At 60.8% G+C, this 22,828-nt stretch overlaps 2 protein-coding genes across 7 annotated transcripts in view; one reads left to right on the top strand and one right to left on the bottom strand.

Moving 5' to 3' along the window:
• Positions 1-5,352, top strand: part of WARS1 (tryptophanyl-tRNA synthetase 1) — a 31,564-nt gene extending 26,212 nt beyond the window's left edge. For all 4 annotated transcript variants that reach the window (XM_044774328.2, XM_044774329.2, XM_014854560.3 and 1 more), the window contains 2 exons: positions 2,810-2,950; positions 4,124-5,352. In XM_044774328.2, the coding sequence (XP_044630263.1) occupies positions 2,810-2,950; positions 4,124-4,285 (303 nt within the window). In that variant the 3' untranslated portion in view covers positions 4,286-5,352. The remainder of the gene's footprint in view (positions 1-2,809; positions 2,951-4,123) is intronic.
• A 3,361-nt stretch (positions 5,353-8,713) lies between these two features.
• On the bottom strand, positions 8,714-21,181 carry SLC25A47 (solute carrier family 25 member 47). 3 transcript variants are annotated; one of them, XM_014854566.3, is made up of 6 exons: positions 14,178-14,339; positions 12,130-12,173; positions 11,736-11,807; positions 10,865-11,047; positions 9,925-10,249; positions 8,714-9,664 (listed from the first exon to the last, which is right to left on the bottom strand). In XM_014854566.3, exons 1-6 carry the CDS (start codon positions 14,203-14,205, stop codon positions 9,384-9,386), a joined length of 933 nt encoding a protein of 310 aa, XP_014710052.2. In that variant the 5' UTR covers positions 14,206-14,339; the 3' UTR covers positions 8,714-9,383. The 3 variants fall into 3 exon arrangements, with proteins under 3 accessions (XP_014710052.2, XP_070370419.1, XP_070370420.1); XM_070514318.1 differs by lacking the exons at positions 12,130-12,173; positions 14,178-14,339 and adding an exon at positions 20,154-21,181; XM_070514319.1 differs by lacking the exon at positions 12,130-12,173 and having other exon boundaries at positions 10,865-10,928; positions 14,178-16,932.
• Between the last annotated feature and the right edge of the window lie 1,647 nt (positions 21,182-22,828).

The raw sequence follows: 22,828 nt of genomic DNA, 5'->3' as shown, positions 1-22,828 counted from the left end.
AGGCCCACCTTCCGCTCCAGAATCGGAACCTCCACAGCAGCCAAGCACCTCCCAAGAATGACAGCAGCTGTGCCGGGGACACACTGCCTGGCCCCGCTCACCTGCCCTTGCTCCCCTGGGATCTCTTGCTCCCCTGGGATCTCATTGAGTCCCAGCAGCCGCCCTGGGGGCTGTGTCCATTTGGTTGGCAAGGAAGTCAAGGCTCGAGGATCAGGCAGCTTTCCTCCATTCCCCAAGCTGGGAAGCAGTGGGGCAGCTCCGCCACCCGGCTCCGCCCTGCACGGCCTCTGCTGCCCAGAGTCGGGGCCTGGCTTATCTGGGCCCTGCCACTTCCCTGCTGTTGGCCAGTGACCTTGGCTCTCTAGGTGTCATTTGTGAAGTGGGAGCAGCTGTGCTGGCTTCATAGACTTGAGGCTTACGTGAGAACACATAGAGAAAGTGGTTGTAAACTGCACAGTGCTGTCCAAATTTAAGATTTTAGTTCAACAAGTGAGTAGTTGGGCAGTTTCTTTGTAGTGCAGGCCAAAACAAGCCTCCCGCAGGCCATTGCACGGGCCCGTGAGAGCCCAGCCAGACCTCCGCAGGCAGCCTTGGAAGGGTGGCGTCTCTGCCGCCAGGACGAATGTCTGTAATGCAGTTTGCCAGCCTGGCCACACTCGTGATTTCTGATCACAGGACCCCTTTAGTACCCCGCTCTTAGGGCTCACCTCCAGCTCCAGGGTCAGAGGTCCGGTGGCCCATCCCCGCCCTGGGTCTGGGGCCCCTGGGGACCAGCTCAGCCATCCCACTGGATGGTAGCAGCCAAAGCTCGCTAGCTCTTGGAGCTTGGTGGTTGATCAAGTCCTCGTCCCACCGCCCCGATGTCCCCTCTTGGCATCGCTTCCTCTTACACTGAGTCACACTGGTTTCAGTGGTGCCTCTCACCTGCTTCTGTCATTTTGGATCCCGCCAGCCCCACCACCAAGACTGCTGTCCACTCTAACTCAAACCCGTTGTCCTGCTGATTTCCTGTAAGTTAGGCCCCAGCATCTCTGGGGACTGGCCAGGTCCAACACCAGGCCAACCTAAGCTGCTCCTGGAAGCCTTTGAAAGCCTGGGCATGCCAGGAGGATCTGCCAGGCTCCGCCTCTCGCTGCCGCAGCCCACAGCTTCTTGACACTCTGCGCCTCGTTTTCTTCACTTATAAAGTGGAGATGGCAATACCAAGGTCGTTGCGGATTAAATATTTGTAATAATGGTAGCAGCCACCACCAATGGCAAGTCTGCTGTGGGCCACCACTGGACAAGGGGTCTGCCAGGGAAAAGTGATGTGTGGTGGTGGGCGGTGCCCACACATCTTGGAAATAAGCCGCAGACACGCACTTCCCCGTCCTCCTCTCAGACAAGGGCTGTGGACTGTCCCCGGGCCCCTGCATAGCCTTTAGAACCACCCCTGCAGCCTGGGACACTGTCCTCAAGACTTCCCTCCTGGCACTGGGGCACCTGCCCTGAGGCCCTGGCTCCCTGGCCAGGGATCTGCGCCCAGGAAGCTGCCCATGCCGGTGGGCCACCGCACAATGGCGACTCCGCCAGACAGTGCGCCTGCCCAAGGGCGCACAGACCTCAGGAGAGCCTCATACAAGGTGGTTTTCTCTTCTTTCTGGTTATCTTGTGTTTTCCACAGTTTTTGCAGTTTGCGTACATTGATTCTCTTTTGTAACTTGCTCTTTTTTTGTTGAGGAAAGGGAAGTTGAGACTTGTTATCTTTGTTCCTCCTGCCCTGGCCCACCCAGTGGTGGCCACCTGTCACCAACTTCTCTCTGTGCAGGGCCTTGCCCAAGTGCCGGGCACCTTCCGCTTTCCCTGGCAGCCCCTGGCGGCACCCTCCAAAAGGAGATGGGTTCCCTGATCTCGCTCGTGCCTGATGACCTCTGCCCCTGACGTGCCCTGCTGCTTCTAGACCACCCCAAGTACCCAGTTAGTAATCTGCCCTGGGGTCCTGCTGGGGAGACTTATAAACGTCTCAACTTAGAAGTCAGTGACTCCACACACCCTTCTCCACATCAGAATTAAAATTAGGGTGATGTTTGCACCTAGTAGGTTTCTCAAATCCTCGCAGAAAGAACGTGGAAGAACTTTGTCCTTTTTGGCTTTTCTTCTCTCGTCTCTTGGCCCTGATTTCTCCAAGATTATCTTCAGTGGTTCCTGAAAACCATTCTCTCAGCGTCTGAGTCCTCCCGGCGTCAGCGCCTGAGGCTGCATGTCTTCAGATGGGGCCCCGCTGCCGCCCCGGCTCCCTCTGCCCCTTCCGTGGCTTCTGCGTTCCCTTACGAGCCGTATCCTTGTGCAGCCGCTTCTCCTTTCCTGGGAGAAGGCAGCAGCCTTCGCGCTGCCTGGGGCTGCTCTCCACCCTCTGTCACCAGCACGCCTGCCCCGGGCGGCGGCGCCCCTGCTCGTTGTCTCTGTGACTCTGAGGCTGGCTCGTGTTCTTCATCTTTCTGAAGGTTGTCGCGAGAACACTGTAGGACGTTTCCCTCAAACTTCACACAGCTGGAGTTTGGCTTCCCACCTCTGCTCTGTGTCTCTGGGGAGAGGGTGCTTCAAAGCGAGTCTGCCCCCCCTGCTGTGGGGAGCCCCAGTGCCGCTCACCCCAAGGCCTGACAGGAAGGAGCCGTTGAGGGGGCGCCTCCCACTGTCCGTGAGCCTCGGCCGCCCCTGCCCGGGCTCCAGCGGGGTAGAAAGCAGTCCCCGGCCTCTCCGCATGGGCTCAGCCAGTCTGTACCCGCGGGGCTGGGCTGACTCGCACGTCCGTGTCCTCTGGCTGCTGCAGGTCAACAAGCACGCCTTTTCTGGAGGCAGAGACACTGTCGAGGAGCACAGGCAGTTTGGGGGCAACTGCGACGTGGATGTGTCCTTCATGTACCTGACCTTTTTCCTCGAGGACGACGACAGGCTCGAGCAGATCAGAAAGGTGAGACAGGGCCTGGCCCCCAGCCCCCTCACACGGGCCTGGAAGGTTCTAGCAGCCACGTTAGGGGCATCAGAGCTTCCTCCATGCCTGGGCCTTAAGAGCTGGTGCTCAGCTGAGAGGAAATGAAGATTGAGTAGGTTGATCGCGTCGCTAGTAGTGTGCCAGGAGCCGCGTGAGCAGGTGGCGCACAGAGAGAAAGTACGAATGCTGTCGAGTAGCCACAGAACAGCTTAATCTCTCTGGTGGTCAGAGAAATATCAGTTAAAACAAGACACTGTCACAGCCGAAGCAGTGCCCCGAGTCAACGGGTTGGGGTCTCCCTGTCATGAAGCAGACGCTCCGAAGCTTGGCGGGGTGCGGGTGTCCAGGCCCAGGCCCTCGCCCAGCAGCTTCCCGTGCACACTGTGCCTCAGGTTTCCCACTTCCTGGGACCTCTCCCGAGGAGCTCATCTTGAATAAGAGAGAGCTCTCCATACATAGACTACGAATGATGACAGCAGCAGGTTCAGGACAGACTCCATCCACACAGCAGAGGAGACGTGAGCCAGTTGTCACAGGTGATGAGTCCGCAGGCGTGAGGTTGTAGTGACAAGAGTAATATGCCTGGGACAGTGGCGACAGGGACCCAGATTGGACATGCAGCGCGGTCAACTATGTCTGAATAAAATGCATGGGGACAAAGGTAGAAGAAAACACGCCATCACGTTAGCAGGGCCCTCCTGCCACCCAGTCTTGGCTGCACCAGGGGCCCCCTTGACTTGCTGCCGCTTTGTGGCTCGGGTACTTGATCAAGTTTGTGCCACAAGTACATGTTACTCCCACAGTCAGAAAACAAAAGAAGATCCTGCAAAGGTTTTAGAGCAGCCGGAGGGGCTGAAGGGAGCAATCACTTGTCCATGTGCTCGGAGCGCAACCAGGCCGGGCAGGCGGGCGGCTGCGGGTGACACTTCCTGTTGTCCCTTCCACCATGTAGAGCAGGTCACAGCTTCTCATCAGAGCCAGGGTCTAGTCATTTCAAGAAGAGTGTAGTGTAAGGTGCACGTTCTTGCACTTCTGGGCGCCGCCCATGCACCAGGCTCTGGGTAGGGGGGTGGTTGTGGGGGCTGCTGGCTGCCCAGAGGAGGGAGGTGCCCAGGGTGCCAGGTGGGTCTCACTGTGGTCTCCCCCGGGCAGGATTACACCAGTGGAGCCCTGCTCACCGGCGACCTCAAGAAGATCCTCATCGAGGTTCTGCAGCCCTTGGTCGCCGAGCACCAGGCCCGGCGCCAGGAGGTCACGGACGAGGTCGTGAAGGAGTTCATGAGTCCCCGGAAGCTGTTCTATGACTTTCAGTAACACTCGTTTTATGGCCACATACCCCAGCTTAATTGCTTCGCCACGCCCCTTAGGCTCTGCCCCGGGGTGATTGCTGGCCTGCGGTCTGCAGGCCGTGTGTGTGTGTCAGAAATGCCTCTTCTGTGAACATCATCCTTTCTGTCGCTTGTGAGCACAGCCCTGTGGGGGGATGGTGCCAGATGACGTCGTTTGGTCAGACAGACTGGTCCAGCTGGAGTCTCTCCCCCAGAGCAGCCCAGGGATGTGGCGCCCTCGGCCAGGTGTCCATCGGCCAGCCTGTTCTAGTCCCCAGCCCCACTTCCATTGGAAAGCATCCGACAGTTCCAAATATACTCTCAAAACCTTCTCCCTAAAAGCCTGTGTGGTCTGTGCCTGTCATCAAACTAGAAAGTGCTTCGAAAAGTTAATGTGGGGGTGCCAACGAGCACAAGATGTATCTCAGCCCGTGCTCCAAAAAATAAACCACATTGCCAGCTGAACACTTTGCTCTCTGTTTGACCGTGAGATCTCCCAGTTTGAAAGCTGCTTTGAGCATTGAGTACTGGCCAGAGTTGGCCAGTTTTTATTAAATTGAGTCTTTTGTTGGTGAAACTTTCCAGTTTATTTACAGAACTCCAGACCATGCATGTTCTCCACTCCAGAAATCATGCTCTTTTCCCTGGACACACTCATGTTTTGTTTCCACCAAATAATGCTGGACACTCCGGTCTGGAAACCGACGGCGCTTTGCTCCACCTGAGCCAGGCACTGCGGGTTTGCTGCCTCTGCAGATGCTTTTGTTTTGACACTTGACTGGCATGGAAGTCTGTCTGCACAGAGCAGTGCCCGGCCCGTGTCCCCCGGTGGGTGGACGTAGCCAGAAAGCGCACAGCAGCCCCTCCCTGAGGCCCTCAGCAGTGCATGTGTGGAGGCCCGCTGAATTGTGCACCATGTGTAGTTTTGGAAAACCCGAAGACATACCTCAGGGAAAGCCCTTGGTTGAGGCGTCCTTCCTGGAGTCGCAGGGTCCACTCCTGAGTGCTTCGCCCTTGTGTTGCTCATTGGTATAAATAAACTTCCTCTGGTCCCGCCTGTGTTTCTGTGTTCTGTCCCAGGCTACAGGGGGCAGAGGCCTGCTTCAGGCCCAGGGCTGGGCTGCGCCTGCTGGTGAGAGCCGCGGCCCCTCCATGGATGGCCCGAGTCTACTGCGCCCCGTGGGGATGCTTGTGGGTTGGAGACACACTGTCCTGGAGCCCCCATGGCCCTGAGCTACAGGCTCCGGGAGCCAGCTGGGCAGCAGGCAGCCCTTACCTGCCTCCCTGGGGCTGGCTCTCACCTCACTCAACATTGCCAGCAGCCCATGGAGAATGCAAGCAGATGTCCTCATTTTGCGGATTAGGGAGCCGGCCGTGGGGTGGTCAGAGGTGGCAGTGACGGAGCCAGGCTGTGAGCTGGGCCGGCCCGTTCCATGGGGCCCAGAGCAGAGGGCCAGCTGTAATGGAGCCTTGGGCCCACTCTGCCCACCCATTCTTATTTTGCAAGTGGGGGAACTGAGGCTTAGGAGAGGGCAATGTGACTTGTCCAAGGCCACACAGTGAGTTTGTGACAGAGCAGGCCTGTCCGGGCTCTTCTGTTCTGGTTTCCACACACACAGAGGGGCTGTTCTACAAACGGGCTGAGGGCTCCCCCAGGAGGCGCTGGGGTACGAGCATGCATCGTGACCTCGTCAGCGTCTCCTCTCCCGGCCTCAGCTCCCCTGGCTCAGCCCCCAGCCCCTGCTCACCTGGCTGGCTGTGGCCGTGCAGGTTAGCCACCTACAGAGGATGGCGAGGCTGCGTGGCCCTGCGCAACTAACAAATGCGACCTGTTGCTCCACGGCACCCTCATCGCAGGCACAAGTGTGCAGATATGGCGAGGGGCCACGTGGAGTCCTCGGGGGCAGAGCTGCTGCTGCTGCTGTCCCCCAGCCACAGGGCCCGGGGTGGAGTGGGCATCATCGTGGGGGCCGTGGAAAGGAGGGGCTGTGGCCCCAAACACGCCTGCTCCTCCTGTGTCAGCTGCGTGACTTGGAGCCAGTCACTTAACCTCTCAGGACCCGTCCCTCCCCTGTAAAACCAGACCAATGACGCCTCGTGTTTGGGTCTTGGGAGCAGTGTCCTGGGTCACAGGTCAGGTGACTCCCCCAAGGTCATTGCTGGCAAGGGCCATGGACCCTCCCACGCCCCACATTTTGCTAAAAACCAGCGAGTTCTTAAAGGTCCCTGAGAGAGCCCCTGGATCAGGATGGACAGGTGCGACAGCCCAGCCGCTGTTGGGGGTGAGGCGGGAGGTCTTCTGCCGGAAGAGCTCTGACTGTTAATGTCCACTCGTCAGGCCCTGCTGTGCCCCATCCCCCAGCCTGGTGGGGAGACCAGTCGAGCTGCATCCCAGGGACGATGCGAAGAGCACACCTTGGAGAGCCCAAGGGGGAGCGGGGGAAGGGTGGCCGAGCAGTCAGAGGGGTGCACAGTCCAGGACAGCACTTGAGCTGCCCACGCCTGCCACATCGAACAGCGGCTCTCCGCCTTCCCAGAGGCTGATGCCTCTCCGGTCAGCTCACGGCTGTGGGAGCCCTTCGGTGCGCCCTTTATCTCCCCTCTGAAGTTTCAAGTGCAGCCTGGACCTTGTTGCGGCGGCCCTGTTTAGAGGGAAGCCCCAGCTGTCCCCGACGGTGTGACTCTGGGCACCCCCTCACCTCCCCATTTCTGAAGAGGGGGCTGGGAGGGCCTTGCCACCAAGAGGCTGCAGAGACAGGCGGCACCAGCCTTCTGCAAAGCCACTTCCCCAACATGGGCGAGGCCAGCTGCTCAGTGCCCGATGGTCCCTGCCCTCCTGTCCACATCAGCAGAGCAGGAACTCCTCCAAGGCCAGTGGGTGTTCTAGTGGGCTTCCGACCAAAAGTGGACGCACAGTCAGGTCTTTTTGTTGTTTTTCTTTTTTTTGAGAAAGATTAGCCCTGAGCTGACTGCTGCCAATCCTCCTCTTTTTGCTGAGAAAGACTGGCCCTGAGCTAACATCCACACCCATCTTCCTCTACTTTATATGTGGGACGCCTACCACAGCATGGCTTTTGCCAAGCGATGCCGTGTCTGCACCTGGGATCCGAACCCGCAAACCCCAGGCCACCGAAGCAGAATATGCCCACTTAGCCACTGCACCACCGGGCCAGCCCCTTGGGGTTTTGGTGAACTGCTGAAACCTTTTGTCAGCTGACACCCCTTTCCCAGCACCTGGCCAGAACAGCTCAGCATCTTTACCTCCAAGCTCGATGAACTCCAGGAATCTACTGCAGGACTTCATTCACTCATTCACTGATCAGTGCATCATTCCACACCCCCTGAGCACCCACCCTGTGCAGGCCCTGAGCTGGGTGTACTCCAAATCAGACACCCGCTGCCCTTGGCAGCTCACAGTCTTGGGTGGGATAGGGGCCGGGGGTACAGATGGATGACCAGACGATGAACCAGGGCCCCTGGGGAGCAGAGCAGGAGACACCTAAAAGTGGCCTGGTGGTCAGGCAGGGAGAGCTTCCTGGAAGAGGTGATGCTTAGGAAGCAGAGTTAGCCAGGCAGAAGAGGGGGAAGGGCATTCCTGGCAGAGCGCGCAGAGTGTTAGGGAATATTTGGGTCAGTATGACTGGAGCAGGCTGGGAGGGGAGGTCCACCCAGGTGTTCTGGGAGTTTTGTTTGGCCAAAATGCTGGAGGTCCTTCTGTCCAAAGACGCAGTGAAGGCCGGTGTCTGTGAGTCAGGGAGTGTAGTCGAGGTAGGTGTCAGCTGGCTTTACCAGAGGGCTGCTGTGGTGGGGACCTGGCAGGTTCGTGCTGGACCTGCCAGCCCTGGCTCCCGATGGCCCCCCATTGTTGGAAACCTCGTGGTGCCAGGGAGAGGGCCAGAACTTCCAAAGTGCAGGCGCGAGTCGCCCTGCTCTTCTTGCTGTGTGGCCTTGGGCAGGCCCAGCTCCCTCTCTGAGCTGTTTCTTCACTGGCATCAAGCTGTTGTGATAACCTGTGTGAGGTGCCTGGCGCCCAGCAGTGTTCAGCAGTGCCCGCCCCTGCTTCCTCCCGGACCCCATAGAAAGGCGGCTCACGGCCAGGTGTCCGGGCAATGGAGGGGCCAGGGCAGCCGGCTGGACCTGGCTAGAACCCGGTTTCGCTCAGAAAGGGGGTGGTTTTGGGATGGGGGTGGGGAGGGGAGCAGGAATCATGCTGGACTCGGAACAGCACCCTGTGACAGGGCTCAGCGCACAGGCGAGGCCTGCAGCCCCAAAGGCCGAGGGAGTGGAGGCAGCCAGAGCGCTGGGCTGGGCCTCACTGCGCCCGGCTGCGCACAGGGAGCGCTGCCCACACAGGCTGGGAGGGCTCGGCTTCTGAGGATGAGCCGGAGGCGCAGAACCATCTCCAACCCCACAGACCACAGAGCAACGCCACTGACCGTCCTCAGAAACGTTTTATTGGCAACAGCTCTCCGCTGAGTCTCCTGGGTCTACAGGCAGAGTGAGGGTAGGTGACCAGACCCCGCCCCGAACCCCCAGGGCTGTCCCAGCAGTATCCTCTCAGAGCAGCCGGTGCAGGGAACCATCTGGAGCCACACAGCTGCACCTCAGAATCGTCTGGTGGGGAGGCCAGCTGCGCCGCGTCCGAGGGACAGTGCGTGAGAGCCCACTGATGGCAGTGGAGAGCTGGCAGGGGGGCCGCGCGGACAGCTGAAGAAATGGACGGGGTACAGGCGCAAGTGGGCAGTGAAGACACTGGGGCAGGGAGGGGTGGCCACAAAGCTAGAATGAACCACTGACCAAATGCACAAACGGCTCCATGGGACGGCCGTCTTCACCCAAGAGGCCCACGCCCCCCGGCCCATGTGACCCTCAGGCCAACCCGGGCTGATGGCAGATGGCCCTGACCTCCTCGTGGTCTGCAGCTGGGCAGGCCAAGCCCAGGCCTCGGCTGACTCGCTGCGGCAGGCTCGGCTGTCCTGGGGACGGCCCAGTGGGGCCCAGACCCCGACGCACCCCTTCACCTCCCTCAGCCACTGCGACCTCTGGAAGCTGCTGGCGGGCTGGCCCCTGGGGCACAGGACCAGCTACGTGAGCAGGCCCCGGGCGAGCCTCAGCACAGCCTCGTAGGTGACAAAGACCGCCATGTTGACAGGGAAGGCGCGGCAGCAGTTGAGCGTCAGCCCCTTGAAGAGGACCCGTGGCCCCTCCTCCCGCACACTGGCTGCCATGCAGTGCAGGAGGCCCCGGTAGCGCCGCTGGCCCTGCCCATCCACCTGCAGGCGGGACTTGATTACGTCCATGGGGGTGGCCACGGCCCAGGCCAGGACCCCTGCACAGCCACCGGCCACCAGCACACCCAAGACATCTGCAAAGAGAGACCCAGGAGTGCCTGGATTGGAAGGGGAATCAGGGCCCAGAGGAGAGTGGGCAGACCATCACGGGACCCTGGGCTCGCTCCACCAACGTGATTGTCCACGGCCACACAGAGCAGTACGTCCTGCTCCGGGTATGGAGGGCACCAAGGTTCCCGCCTGGGGAGGCGCCAGGGTACCAGCATGTGGCATGACAGCAACCCCATCTCCTCTCCCGGGTCAGTCCCCGCTGGGCCGCCCCAGCCCCGCTCACCTGGCTGGCTGTGGCCGGCGGGGGTGAGCCACTCACAGAGGAGGGCGTAGGAGAGGAAGTAGGTGGCGAAGGAGTGGCCATCCCGAAAGAGCAGGGCCGAGCTGCCTCTGTAGAGACCCCGCAGCCCCTCCTCACGGGCCACCGTGGCCAGGCAGTGCAGCGGCCCGTGGTACTTGGGGCCAGGCACCGGCCTTCCAGGGGGCGCAGGACACACAGAGGGCACAGCCGAGGGCCCCGAGGTAGAGAGGCGCCGCTGCTGGGGCTGTGGCTGCGTCTGCGTCTGCAGGCGGACCTTGGCCACCTCGGTGGGCGAGGTCAGGAACACCTGGGGCAGAGGAGGCAGGGGTCAGGGGGCACGCTGCCTGCACACCTGGCCCCGCCTCCCGTCGGCCTCATGTTGCCCACGGCGACATTGGGGAGCCTGAGTCCCCCGAAGCTTCAGGCTGGCCCAGGCCCTGATGGAGCCGGGTTCAAAGCCCACTCTGCCACCCCAGCCACAGCCAGCGGCCCCTTCAGCAGCACACAGTTATGAAGAGTCTGATAACATAATTCATAGGGCAATGACATACTAATGTTATTATTGTATTTAGTAACATTAATTTGTAACATGACAGTATCACTAATAATTTTTGCTGCTATTTCGTGAGTGCTCATACCTGTCAGACTCTATGCTGGGGCTCTACAGTCATGACCTCACATAATCCTCACCAAGCCTCTTACTGATGAAGAGACAGAGGCTCAGAGAGGCTCCCTAGCCTGCCCAAAGGCCCTCGGCTAACGAGAGTCAGTGGAGTGCTCTCCCACAGTGCCCTGGCCTCCATCCCGTCTCTGCCCTCACCAAGCCTCGGTTTCCCCGCCTGCTGGGCTTAGTGAGCTCTCAGGCCCTCTCAGCCTCTCCCGGCCCTGCGGTCCCAGGGCCCGCTCACCCCGCCCCACTCACGCGGACGAGCCCGGAAGCGAATCCTGAGAGCGTGATGTCGGTCTTCGCGGGCTTGGCATCAGCGCTGCCGTACCGGAACCGGCAGATGTGCGAGAGGCAGTGGCGGTAGGTGCCGAAGGACAGAGATGAGACCAAGGACACCGTGCACACGGGCAGTGAGAGGCCCCTGTAGAAGCCCCACACCTGGCGGGCAGGTGGACGGACGGGGGGCCACGTCAGGCCAGAGGCCTTCCCGGAGGAGGGGCTGCCCAAGGGTCTCGTCCTGTTCCGCCCTCCCTCACCGTGGGGCCTCGGGCAAGGCACTGGCTGCCCAGGGCCTCGGTTTCCTCAGCTGTGGAATGGGGATCGTGACCCTCAACCTGTGAGGTCGTGCGGGCCGGAAGAGGCCCAGGGCCAGGCCTGACCTCAGGCCGCTGTCTGCTGCTTCATTGTTGCTGTTTTTCTTTTGCTCTCCCCTGGCCATCACCGAGCCCCGAGCTTGCTTTGGGAAACATCCCCGGGTCCCTCCTCTGGATGGGTCTCTGGGCTGGACCCCGGGGACCTGAGCACTCCTCCCAGCCCTGCTTTCAAGGGGTGCCCAGCCTGCAACGGACGGAAGAGCAACACACGGGTCCCTCCCCTGCCTTTCAAAGGCCCCAGATGCCACCTCTCTGGAAGGGAGAGCTCACTGACAACACCCCCTGTGTGCCGGACGCCCCAGCTCTGGTCCTGAGAGGAATCCAGGAGGCTGGACAATTATTCCCGTTTGGAAGGTGCGAGCATGGACGTGATGCTCAGAGAGGGGCTCACCATCGCCTTGCTGGTTGGTGGGGGCAGGCCTGGGGTGTGGGGCCCCGTCACCTCCCTGCCCATCACCCTGGCCCCAGCCTACCCGCTCTCGGCGATACGTGTCCCAGACACAGTGCCAGATGCCAGTGTACCTGGGCTCCGTCTGGATCCTGACCTGTGGGAGAAGCGAGCTTCAGGAAGGGGTGGCTCCAGGCCTCAGCAAGGTCAGCAGGTCCGGGGGAGGAGAAGAGTGAAGCCCTGACTGTCACAGCTGTGCTGGCCTTGGGCAGCAAGGACGGTGAGCCCCATTTAAGAGAAACCTGAGGCACAGTGGTTAGAAAGAGGGACCAACGGTCCTGAGGACCCTGGGGAGGACTGGGTTCGATGAGCACGCTGGAAAGGTCTTCTGGCCATGGATGGGGTACAGGAGACTCAGAGGGCGGCCTAAGCCCAGGTGGGGCCTTGGGGTGGGCAGGGGGGCCTGGCCATGGCCGCACCTTCACCGTGTCCAGGGGGTAGCCCACAGCAACACCGCAGACGCCTGGAAGGAAATCAGAGGAACCCGGTGAGCAGTGGGAGAGGCTGGGCCGGGCTCAGGGAAGGAGGAGGAGGGTGAAGCTGACTGCGCCTCCGCTGAGGGCAGACCCACCGCGCCCTCCTCGCCCACACCCTGTCTCATCAACGGAGACAGCGACCCTCGACCTGCAGGTGAGGACACTGAGGCTCAGAGAGGTAGATGAGGTCTGCCACGCTGCCAGTGACTTCTCCTTCCGAGTCTCAGCCCAAGAAAGCCACGACGCTCCTCGCCCCCCCGACACCATGTTTGGGAGAACTTCGGGTCCGACACCTGCTGGGCCCTGTCTCCAAGCCAGGCAGAGTCCCCTCTGGCCTCGAGCTGGAAGGGTTTGTCTGTGAGTGGCTGTGGGGGGCCGGCGGAGGGGTCACAGTCCCCACAGAGGTGAGCGGCAGGGAGAGCCCGGGGCGCCCCAGGCTCCGGGAAAGACCACCTGGAGTCACCAGTTTGCATGGGACAGAGTGGGACTCGAGGCTTCCTGCACCAGGGCCCACTGCCCCCTGTGAAGGGGGCCGCCTGCCACCATCCTGTTCCTTTCTTCTTTGCTGACACCAGAGCCTCAACGTCCAAGCCCCCAGCACTTGGCGGAGAGTGAGCAGGCAGATCCCTGGGGGCCATACCCTGGGGGTAGGGAGGGGAGGGCCATCTGAGGACAATAAGGCATGTGGTGGCTGTGTCCTATTTCCTATGCATCCCAGGACTCAATAAACATGCATGAATGAAAGAACAAAGTGAATGAATGGATGGATGAATGAACGAAGACTGCCTGACTGACTGGGGTAGAATTATCCTCGTTGATCCTCACATGTACCTCATTGAATTCCTACTCATCCATCAGAGCCCAGCCACAGCATGGCCTCCTCTCTGGAGCCCTCCCTGACCCCTACATCTGGGCTGCCTCCACCGGGAAACATGTTGATCAGAGCCCCTGTCACGTGGCTTTGCTCCTGTCGCATGGCATGCCACCTCTGCCTCCAGAACTAGAGTTCCTCAAGGACAAGGCCCAGGTCTGGTCTGTGTGACACAGGGCCAGGCACAGAGCAGGGGCCGTTTCTGCCCAGGCCTTCCTATGTGCACCAGAGGAAAGAGCAGGACTCGGGTGTCCTTTCTGGCTGTGTGATCATAAGCAATTCCTCCCCTTCTCTGAGCCTCCTCCTTCGGGGCCTAATGTCCAGGGAAGCAGCTGGCCTCAGGCCCAGCGCACAGTAGGTCTCAGAAAGCCCACTGGTGAGGCCAGGATGCTGGTCTTTCCCGGCTTGGCGCTGGCTCCCCTCCCGAGGCGAGTACCCCACGCTGTTCCCAGAAGTGTGAACGAGCAGCCCACGGCTGTTTCACAAGACGAGTAAGGTCGAGGATGCCTCGCCCAAAATAGCCTCTGCAGCCCGCACATGGATGGCCTGGGAGGGACCGGAGTCCGGCTGCAGCCTGCTTCCAGTGGGCCCCTTATCTCTCGGGGTCAGTCTTTCGCAACCAGCCCTTTCCCCAGGAGGGAAAACAGTTTGGGGGCCCAGAGAGGCCAGGAATGTCTGGGCAGGGCACACAGCCAGCAGAGAGGTGGGGCCGGCTCAGCTGGGCCTCCCCTCCTCCACTCACCCCTTCCGGTCTGTGTTGCAGGACCCAGGCCTTTCTGTCCTCACTGTCCACCCTCTCCTGGGGCCTCTTGTCCCTTCCCACTGCTCAGTCATCCCTCTCCACGCCAGTGACTCCCAGCCTCCACATGGCCAGGCAGAGACCACCCTCTGCCCCAAAATGGTGCCCCTCAGCTCCCCCCGCTTCCTCCTGGGCCCTGTGTCACCTGTCCCAGTCTCCCAGGGACCTGCTCTCTCCTCCTGGCACCTGTGGTCCACACCACATCCCGTCTACTTCTGGGGTGCTCCCCAATCCCCACTGCTGCCGGAAGGCTGGCCCAGGGCAGAGTACCCCCCCCAGCTCCTCCTGGTGTCCCGGGGAGAAGCAGTCCCCGTCTGTTACCTCCGATGGCTCCAGCAACAAAATCCATGGACAGCGTGGCTGGTGGGGAAGGCCCTGGGGTCTGCCTGCCTGGAAACGGTCTGGTGCCACCACCCGGGTGGCCTCAACAGTTCCCAGCTGCTTTTGGACCTTAAATACCTGCGGTGGGGGGCAGGGGACAGGAGGCAAGAGGCAGCTGACCAGTGGCCACGTGCAGGGGCCATGCTGGGAGGCAAGCAGATCGATGCCCACGCCCACACCGGGCAGCTGGACTCACTCCCACCTTCCCCAAGGACAGTGTCCCAGTGCCCCCGGGACCCAGGTTCGGGGAAGTGTGTGAGAGGCCACAGGAGGTGTCAGGCTCTCAGGAAGCAGGATCACTGTCCCCATTGCCCTCAGGATCGGGCCCCAGGCCATGTCCAGACATCTCCTGGGGGCATCTGCCGATGCATCTGTGATGCCCCCGTTCCTCTGAGCCCAAACTCAGGCCTTCTCTGTGTCCTTGGGCACCCCAACTCCTCTAGAATTGCTCCTTCCCAGAATTGCTCAAAGCTCCCTCAATTATTCATCCAACAAACACTTTCTGACCTGGAGCTGCACTGAGGCCTCTAAGACCCAGTCCTCATCCTCCAGGAGCTCCAGTTGTCAGGGAGGGAGTCAGGGAGATGGGCCACTGATGGCAGTGCCAGGAAACCCGGCCAGAGCCCTCCTGGGAACCCATGTCTACTCCATGCCCTTACACTGCCCTGGTCCCACACTGTCCCTACCACGTCCACACCTGTCTCCCTCTCCTCCGGGCACTCCCAAAGGGGAAGCTGCTCCAGTCAGAGGCCGCTTCCGTCCGCTGATCACTTGCAATCATTGTGAAAATAAGTGCCCCCTGGGGGTGCGCCTCACTTTACAGTTTACCAAGCCCTCTTCCCTCATCAGCTCACGGGGTCCTCTTCACAGCCCTGGGAGGGAGGCAGGGCTGGTGGTCCCCATTTTACAGGTGGAGCCACTGAGGCCCCAAAAGAGGACTTGTCCGAGGCACGCAGGCGGCAGGACCGGCTCTGCCCACCAGAGATCTGGAACACGCAGCCCCCATCTGATGCTGAGGGCCGGAGAGGGGAGGCGTGGACACCCCCGCGCCTGGCCTTGGTGGCCATCAGCCCCATGGGCCCTCAAAGGGGCTCAGCACGCCCCCCAATGTGACCCATGCTGCAGCCCTGCAAGGCAGCCACGGGGGACCCTGAGGCTTAGGGAGGCCATGCATCCACCCCAGGTCACATAAAGTGAGTGTCCCACTGAGCAGAAAGCCAACAGGACAGGGTGAGGGGGAGTGGACATCGCAGGGTCCCACCGGCCCTGTCCAGTGGGCCTCGGGGCAGGGGACACGTGTCTGCCCGTTGCCCTGTCCTCCGATGGGCGGACCCACAGGCTGGCCTTGAATATGCCGAATGCTGACCAAGGGGCAGCCCACGCCCACCTGCCCTGCTGTTTGTGTGCTGAGTGGGGGACAAGTTGGCAGTGGCAGCTGCCACACAGAGGGCAAAGGGCAGGATGCAGTCCATCCAAGGCCAGTCCTGATGCCCATCCTGGTCTTTAGAGAGACCCAGCTCAAATCTGGTTAGGAGCCAGGCTGTCTGCATTCACATCCCAGCTCCGCCGCTCATCCCAGCCCTGAGACCTGGAGCAAGCCCCTTGACCTCTCTGTGCCTCCATTTCTGCATCTATGAAATGACGCTGGGAACTGCCTCACATCTGTGACCACTCAGGGCAAGCTCCGGACGTGTCCCTGGGGGGGGTGGCCAAACACTAATGCTGCATTAATAGGAACATAGGGTCTAGAAGGAAGGAGGTGACAGGCTTGTTCTGAGCAGGGCAAATACAGTTGGGACTTGGGTTCAGTTGCAGATCCTACACTCCAGAGGCCAGTACCTCAGATGGTGACAGAGCTGGAAGCCCATTGTCTAACTGAAAGAACAAGGACTGTTTAACCCCAGGTTTCTTACAGAGTCCAACATGCCCCACCCCCGGCACCGGAGCCAGCAGGCCGCAAGCTGCCCCGGACGCCTTTCCCCCTGCGCCTCGAGTGCAGCGAGGCGCTCAGCCTTTCGGCCAGCTCTCTGAAGTTCACATTCAGATCCTCACGTGCTCCATCTGCACTGCCCATCTGCATCCTTGCCCCTTGGACGACAACCCTCTCCTGCCCGGCCTCTCCTCATGCAGCAGACACTGCATGTCACCACATGCCATGTTCTGGGCCCTGGGCCACAGCCATAGACAAAAGTCCCCACCCCATGGATCCGACTTTCTAGGGAGAGAGACAGCAGCTAACACGAGAAACAACCACAATACGGAGCCTGCCAGGCGGCCATAAATGCCAAGGAGAGAGACTGGGTAGGGAAGGACAGGGTGTGTGCCGGGCAGTGTCAGAAGGGGCAGCCCAAGAAGGTGACATCTGAGACCAGCGTGTCTTCTTCGTCACTGCAGCTAAGTTTCACCTGCCCTGTCTCCTGACCAAACACGTCTGAACTTCGCCCTTCTCCACAGTGGCCACAGGAAACGTGCCACCTCACCGCGCAGGCTGCTTGGCACAGGCCTAAATGTCTCCCCACCCAACTGTGAGCTTCTGGCAGGCAGGGTTGTGCCGGATTTGTTTCTGTGCCCACATCGCCCAGCACAAGGCAGAAACCCTGATGCTACTGGTGAATAAATGCATGAACAAAGGAGTCATGAACTGATGGGAGGGCGGATGAGGGGGGTGGAGGGAGGGAGGGAGGGATGGATGGATGGATGGATGGATGGTGAGTAGATGGTGGATGGATGGATGGATGGATGGTGAGTAGATGGGTGGATGGATGGATAGATGGATGGTGAGTAGATGGATGGATGGATGGATGGTGAGTAGATGGATGGATGGATGGATGGATGGTGAGTAGATGGGTGGATGGATGGATGGATGGATGGTGAGTAGATGGGTGGATGGAGGGATGGACAGACAGACAGATGGACAGACAAATGTACAATGAATGATCAGATCCAGGGCAGGGTCACCTGCTCACACTTGGCTTGACCTAACACAGGAGATGGCAAAGAGGCCCGTCGGGTGGCTGGGTGGGCAGGGGTCTTATCAGGGAGAGCCCCCCATGGTTTGGGGAAGAGCTCCAGCTGGGCACTCTCAGCCTGAGTTTACCTCCTAGCTCCCCCTCTCCCAGCTGTGTGACCTCAGGCCAGTGGTGTGACGGCTCTGAGTCTTGATTTCTCCAACAGGCAGCAGAACCTCAAGTCTTGTGTGGATGGCAGGAGGCAGAGCCCACGGGGCACCCGCTGAAGCCACTCTTCCCAACGGGCAGGGTTTCTCTTATTAGCAGCCAGGCTGGGAAGGCCTCCTCCACCAACACAGCAGCCCCACCACGTGCGGCCTCACCTGGCCTGTCCTCTAGGGGGAGACAGACATCACACAGACAACCCAGCCCAGGCCACCACAAAGGGCTCCGGGAAGGTGGGCGCCCGGCAAGGGGCTTGACACATCCTAAAATGCATTTTCACATTTTAAATCAAAAGGAATAACTACAGGTTATTTTTTTTAATCCAGACCGAAGAGACGCAGCCAGCACAGAGAGTGAGATCCGCATGGCCCAGATTTCCCAGGCGATGCAGGCAAACACCAGCGGTTTCTTTTCGACCATCGGTTTGCCGTGCTCCCTTCCCCTATCAATCTATCTGGGCTGCCGCGCCCCGCAGCGCCTGCAGACCTACTTTCTTTGTGTGCCCGGCCACAGTACCCGTGGTGTGGCTGCAGGGCTGGGGCTGAGCCTGGCCGCCCGGCTTGGCCCTGGCCCCCCGCTTCTCACTGTGGGGCCTGGGTGAATCCAGCCCGCCTGGGCCTCGGCATGCTTGTGCTTGTCTGTAACTGGAAGTTCTGTTACCCACCCCCACGCCGGCAGGGGGGCGGGGTGCGGGGACGACCCGACGACCCCGTCAGAGGCCATAGCGCTCTTGCAGCAGGCGTTCTGATGTCCACACTGTGATTTGACTCAGTACTGATGGGCTTGGGGCTCGTCTGCAGTTCATTACAGAAAGCGCTCCAGAGAACACGTTCTGGGGTCCTCAGTGCTCCAGAGGGACACGTTCTCAGAGCGGAGACGGCTGCTCAAAGATACCTGAGCTCTTTCTAATTTTCATGTACTTTGCCACTTTGGCAGGATTTGGAGGGGCTGAGGAAGGACAGTGGGACTTCCGGGCAATGGAAATGACCCAGGAGCCCAGAGTAGGCACTGGGGGGCCGGACCGGCTCCAGAGATCAACCGGCAGCCCTGGCACTTCCAGAAAAGAGGGCTCCTTGTCCAGTCTGGACAAGCTCAGGAGAGCCCAGCTGCTCACCCGCTCACTCTGTGACCAGGAGCAAGCCACCGACCCTCTGAGCCTCAGTTTCTTCCTCTGTAAAATGGGACAGGAGGCAAGAGTCTGCACACCCTGCCATGCTCTGCCTGGATCTGCAAGATGCCCAGCTGGTGGCTGAGACCACACGGCCCCCAGGGTTGGGTGAGACCACCCTACCTTCGGGCAGGTGGTGTCTTTGGGGTGAGACTGGTTCATGGGGTGGGATGAGCCCACATCCCAGGCTTCCCAGACCCACTGGCCTCCCTCTGACATCCCGATGGGTTAGGGCCCTGGGCCTGGGGTCTCTGAGCCTGCACGGCCCCCGGGAGCGGCCCCAGGGCTGCTGAGCACATGACAGGATGTTCCCTGTACCTCCTCCCTGGACACACACTCGGGGCTGTCCCCCAGCTCTGGTTCCCACTCCTGCCGGCAGATGTGCTGGACACTGAGATTGGCAGAAGCGTCAGACTCAGCCTCCCGGCCCCCTGGAACCACTCTTGTGTTACAGTGGGGGACATCGTGGGCTGAGAGAAAGAGCCAGTGAGAAGTGGCAGAAAGACCTAGAACCTGAGCCCAGCTCTGCCACCATAACACCACTTGACTTAACCCCGTTACTCAGTTTCCCCTCTGTCAACAGGGACAACAACAGCTCCCTGCAGCCAGTCAACAGAGGTGAGGACTCTGAAGGCTCCTGGCACTAATCGTCAGACGGAGCACAAGTGACACTTGGAGTGCCAGCCAGTGGCCTCAGGCCTGGCCCTGCGGCTGACCTGCTCCTGGGCCAGCTGTCTGGCTCCTCCGGTTCCTGCCCTGCCCCCACCCACCCTGGCCTTGTCTCTTCCATCGCCAGGCACCTGAGCCATAGCCCAAGCCCTTCCTGGTCCACTTCTTGCAGCATGCCCTGCTGGCCACATTTCCAACCCCTTGCGCCCCCTTCACGGACTGCCCAGGAGGCATCTTCGACCCCGGGGTCCACTGTGGAAAGGCTGAGGAGGTCACTCACCCTGGGCCTCAGGTTCCTCACCTGGACAAGATGACCTCTGACCCCACCCAGGTCCAAGGCCCAGGGTTTGGACTGAGGATGGAAGGCTCTCTCCAAAGCAGGGCCCGAGGCCTATCCTACCTGACGGTGGGGAAAGGAGGCTCCTGCCCTGTCAATCACTCGTCCGTTCATTCATTCAGTCGTGCCCTCACGGCGGTGTGTGCTCCTTGTGCAAGCCCCATGCCGGGCACTGGGATCCAGAAATGACCCCGATCCCACTCTCACCGACCTGCAGCCTGGGCCTGGCTGAGGATCGTGTTAAGCATCTATTACCACAGAACAAATTACCCACAAATTTAGCAGCTTAAAATGCCAAACATGGGGCCGGCCTGGTGGCGCAGCAGTTAAGTTCACACGCTCCGCTTCTCGGCGGCCCAGGGTTCGCAGGTTCGGATCCCAGGTGCGGACATGGTGCTGCTTGGCAAAAGCCATGCTGTGGTAGGCGTCCCACATATAAAGTAGAGGAAGATGGGCATGGATGTTAGCTCAAGGTCAGTCTTCCTCAGCAAAAAGAGGAGGATTGGCAGCAGTTAGCTCAGGGCTAATCTTCCTCCCCCCCAAAAAAAAAAAAAAAGCCAAACACTTACCATCTCACCATTTCTGAAGGTCAGGAACCTGGTAAGAGCTTGGCTGGGGGCTCGGGCCCAGGGGCTCTCGGGAGGCTGCAGCCAGCTCTCAGCTGGTGCCGCACCCTCAGAAGGTTCCACAGGGCTGGAGGCCTCCTTCCAAGGTGACCTGCCCCCACGGCTGATGGCTGGAGGCCGCAGTGGACCTCTCACAGGACTGCTTGTGTCCTCACAATGTGGCACCTGAGTTCCTCCAGAGCGAGACAGAGAGCAAGGGGGAACCATGCCTTTCACAACCCATCGCAGATGTGACACACTGCCCATCCGCCCTTGGAGGTGGTGGGGACCCCCCACAGGCAGCAGCAGGAGCACAGGCCTGAATGGGCAGACCGGCAGGGAGGCTGGGGCAAGGCACATGGTGACAGGAAGCCCCCAGGGCAGGCTCACCCAGACCCCCTGCTGGCACACAAAGATCCTCAGTAACACACAGAGGGACAGACAGACGGACAGGTGGATGGACAGATGGGGTGAATGAGAGAAGCCTGCCTGCCACCCTCCATTTGGACAGCAAGGCTCCACAAGGGCCCCGGCTGTGTGGCACAGAAGCCAAAGGTCAGGTACCCAAGGGGGCCGAGGACAGGCCTGAGTGGGCGCCCCAGAGGACAGAGCACGAAGCTGCAGGCCTATGGCAGAGGGGAGACGCTGGCCCTAGGAGAGAAGGGACCATCCACCCTGTGCCACTGCTCCGGGGAGATGACACCCAGACGGCCCTGTCAGGAGGCTGGGCTGGCACGACAGGAGGAGAAGCCATGGCAGGAAGGAGGGCTGCTGGGTTAGCCAAGGCCCCCCCAATGAGAGGTCCTGGCACGGGGGGGCTCCAGGGTTCTGAGAACAGCGGCAGGGCTCCTGGACTCCAGCTGCAGAGGGCTTTCTCTCAGTGGCTTTCTCTGCCTGTCTTCAGGGCTCCCCAGGGGTCTGCCTGCCACGTCAGGGACAGGCCTCTGGGCTCAGGACACGTTGTCTTCTCTGCCTGATGCCCTGCCCTCTCCTGCCTCCTCCCACCTCCCCTCCAGCTCACTCTGCTACCCCAGCTGGGGCCCAGGTAGGGGCACACTGCCCTCCTCTGGCCACTGCCCTCTGGTGCCTGCTCACACTGACCGGAGGCCTGGGACAGCCTACTCACCCAGCTGTCCCCCACTGTGACAGTAGCAGCCCCTAGAGGGGGCACAGACGGGCCTGCTCATGCCGAGGCTGGCCCGGAGGGCGGGCTCCCTGAGGCCTGTGTGTGGCTCGGATGACCGAGTAGCAGCAGCACACACCGTGTCCGCGGCACCTGGCTGAGCTCCTCCAGCCCAGCCCTCTGTCCTGACAGTGGGCCTGACCTGAGCTGGGGACCCCTCGGCCGTCTGGGTCTGGGGCACCCCAGGCAGGCCCTCCTCAGCTCTATTTTTATACTGGAATCATCCACCCGTGTCTATTTATACTGCTCCCATCTTGAGTTTCTGGCCAGCTCACCGTCTGGCCGGAGGCTCGCTCCCTCTGGCCCCCTGGCCTACTGCAAGGCCGCGCTGTTCTGCACAGCACTGAGCCAGGAGGCCCGCAACTCCCTGCAGTGGGAGCCCCGGCTGAGCGAAGATGCGAGAAACACCCCCAGTCTGGTGGCAACTTCGGGGTTGACTGAATTCAACTGAGAGAAGGGAGTCACTCAAAGTCCACCCAACGGGAGACTGAGGAGCCACCAGGACAGTGGCTGGCTGTCCCCAAGGGGTCCCAGGCCCTCCACCATTGGAGGCCCAGAGCAGACTCACTCAGTGGAGAGGCTGTCATTCCCAGGGTGGCCTGGACAAGGCCAGAGACCCATCCGGATAGCAGACCTTTGTTCACCAGGAGAAAGACCCATCAGCAACACCAGTTCTCATCGGCACCTGGACCCCAAGCCCCTGCCGCCAGGCCACCCCTCCTGTTCACTACAGCGGTTCAGCAGCCGGTAGGGGACCTTCTGGGACTGGGATCCGCCCTCACCAGTCCAGTTGAAGATGCCCGTAGGAAACCCTTCAGCACCTCTGCTGATTAATTAAACTCACTTGCACCTTCTGTTTCTGCAGGGGTGTCGACAGCCGGAGGCAGGAGCCCGAGCACCCCGCTCTGGAGGAGCAGCAGCCGGGTCTGCCCCCGCCCCCTGCCCACTCTGCGTGAGCTCCTTCACCGGCAAGGGCCCAGAGTCCTCCCGAACCCATTGTACAGACGGCCACCCTGAGCCAAAGGTGGCTTACAGGGTCAGACAACAGGGAGGGTCCGAGTTGAGATTTAAAAGCAACTGTTTGAGCTGGAACTTCCGAAATCTGTCCTTGGAGACACTGTCAGCCTGGGGAACCCAAGGCCACCTACGGCCCCCTGAAGAGGCTGGTTTAACCCAGCTCCTCCCTGAGGCTGATGCCTGAGTTCTGGGGTGGGGCCTTGGGATCTGCATTTTTGCAGGGTTGGCGTCTCCACTCCCAGAGGTCTAGAGAAGGGGAAACCTGTGGCTGGGGCCACACAGCAGGACAGGCCTGAGCCCAGATGCCCTCACTCGGGCTGGCTCCCTAGCCGCCTGCTCACCCCCGGCCGGGCTGGGAGGGTGCCCCCTGCTTCTGAGTCCAAGCCGAAGGGCGGTGGTCTGGCTCTGCATGCACGCTCCGCAGCCCAGGAGAGGCCTG

Source organism: Equus asinus, chromosome 7 (assembly GCF_041296235.1).
Source record: "Equus asinus isolate D_3611 breed Donkey chromosome 7, EquAss-T2T_v2, whole genome shotgun sequence".
Lineage (NCBI taxonomy): Eukaryota > Metazoa > Chordata > Mammalia > Perissodactyla > Equidae > Equus > Equus asinus.
The sequence above is the reverse complement of the archived record's forward strand: the minus strand, read 5'-3'. Positions and strand labels throughout refer to the sequence as shown.

Bases quoted from the DNA above. Each gene is read 5' to 3' on its own strand.
- SLC25A47 (XM_070514318.1), bottom strand. From the start codon at position 20,549: ATGTGCCTTGCCCCAGCCTCCCTGCCGGTCTGCCCATTCAGGCCTGTG. The intron at 11,808-20,153 runs GTAAGTGTTTGG...CTTCTCCCACAG, and splicing joins CCTTCAGAAATGGTGAGATG to GTCAGGATCCAGACGGAGCC. The intron at 10,250-10,864 runs GTGAGTGGGGCG...CCTCTGCCCCAG, and splicing joins TCGCTTCCGGGCTCGTCCGC to GTGTTCCTGACCTCGCCCAC.